A 1,675-nucleotide genomic window follows, 5' to 3' on the forward strand; every position below is an offset into this window, starting at 1 on the left:
AATTTTACCCCAAACATTTAAAATGATGCAATTTTATAATAATATTGGAAATTGATCCAACTTATCAATATTCTTAGTAAACTTGTTATTGACTGTCAATTTTAAAAGTAAAGTGAAAATATTTTAGATATTAAAGATAAAATTATTTCTTACAGTAAATGTTTAGAAATATTTTTCATGTTATCATTAATTTCATTGAAGCAAAATTTAAAATTAAATTAAATTAAAATTGAAGTTAAATCACGATTTTAAAATAACTATAAAAGTTGAGTGCAAATTTTACGGGTGAATTACACCCATGACTACTGAACTTTATTATTTTAATATTGTGGCTATTAAATTTTAATTCTTAACAGTATGATTATTAAATTTTACACTTTTTAATATTGGTGGCCACTCAACACCTCAAAACGATCGTTGACGGCCTCAAAATAAACAACTTTATTTCTTGAAAATTTTCGCTTTGAGTTCATTTAGGTGGTATTTGGTTAGGAGAGAGAGAGTAAAATTTTAGAGAGAGAAAATCTCAAAAAAAGTGATTTTGGAAAATAAAAAACGTGATTTTATAATGTCGTTCTGAATAATTTTAATTCTTGTATATTTTCATTTTGAGGTCGTCAACAGTCATTATGAGGAGTTAGTTCAAATTGAATGGTCACCGATATTAAAAAGTGTAAAACTCAGTGGCTATACTATTAAATATTGAAAGTCAATGACCATAATGTTAAAATGGGTAAAGTTCAGTGGCCATGGGTGTAATTTACCCCAAATTTTACATGAAGCATCATTGAGACCTGTACGTGCAATTTTCATGACAAGTGTACGGTGATGTTCAACATTTTCTCTCTCCTCAACAGCCTATAAATTAGCATTCATCATATCATACACTTCATTCTCATTCCCAAACAGATATCAAAATCATTCAAATTTCCCTTTCTGAAAATGTCTTGCTGTGGCGGAAATTGTGGATGCGGCTCCGGCTGGAAGTGCGGCAGCAGCTGCGGAGGGTAACATAACGATCTCTTCACAATTTAATTTTGTTTCCTTTAATTCTCGCCGTAATTTTGTACAAATCGGTTGCCCGATCTTAATATTTGTCAAAATTGGTTTCGCAGATGCAAGATGTATCCTGATATGAGTTTCTCCGAGAAAACTACTTCAGAGACACTTGTTCTCGGCGTTGGACCGGTGAAGGAACAACAGTTCGAAGGAGGAGAGATCGGAGTGGCTGCCGCCGAGAACGGAGGTTGCAAGTGCGGAGACAAATGCACCTGCGATCCATGCAATTGTAAATGAGGAAGAGATTGATCCGATCCGATCCGACCAGATCAGATCTCCGAGGTCTGATCTATTTTCTCATGGAAAGCAGAAAAGGAATTAGAAGTAGTAGTAAGAGAGACAGAGTGTATTATTGTCTTTGCGTCTCGAAGCTTTAAATAAAGTGGTTATGGTTTTGCGATTTCGCTGATCTTTGCTTTAATTTTTAGGATTTTGTTGATGAATCCATGGCTGCTTTTACTTATGATTTTCTAATTTTGAATGCGGCATGGATATGACTGACGTTTTATGCATGTATATAATATGAATCAATCGCTCTGTGGATTTACCGGCATGGCCGCGAACGACATCTCGAGCAGTATTTGGATCGAAAATTGCAAAATTAACATAAGAATTG

The 1,675-nt window shown here is 33.9% G+C and overlaps 1 protein-coding gene across 1 annotated transcript; it reads left to right on the forward strand.

Annotated features, from left to right (window-relative positions):
• The first annotated feature begins 850 nt into the window (after window positions 1–850).
• Window positions 851–1,459, forward strand: LOC136223354 (metallothionein-like protein type 2). The gene is made up of 2 exons (XM_066011306.1): window positions 851–1,007; window positions 1,116–1,459. The coding sequence occupies exons 1-2, from the start codon at window positions 943–945 to the stop codon at window positions 1,294–1,296; spliced, it is 246 nt and encodes an 81-aa protein (XP_065867378.1). The 5' UTR covers window positions 851–942; the 3' UTR covers window positions 1,297–1,459.
• The last annotated feature ends 216 nt before the right edge of the window (window positions 1,460–1,675 follow it).

The sequence above is a fragment of the Euphorbia lathyris genome, chromosome 3, assembly GCF_963576675.1.
Source record: "Euphorbia lathyris chromosome 3, ddEupLath1.1, whole genome shotgun sequence".
In the NCBI taxonomy this organism is placed as follows: Eukaryota; Viridiplantae; Streptophyta; class Magnoliopsida; order Malpighiales; family Euphorbiaceae; genus Euphorbia; species Euphorbia lathyris.

Excerpts from the sequence above, each read along its gene's own strand:
- LOC136223354 (XM_066011306.1), top strand. The coding sequence starts at position 943 with ATGTCTTGCTGTGGCGGAAATTGTGGATGCGGCTCCGGCTGGAAGTGC. Across the intron at positions 1,008-1,115 it reads TGCGGCAGCAGCTGCGGAGG|ATGCAAGATGTATCCTGATA; the intron begins GTAACATAACGA and ends TTGGTTTCGCAG.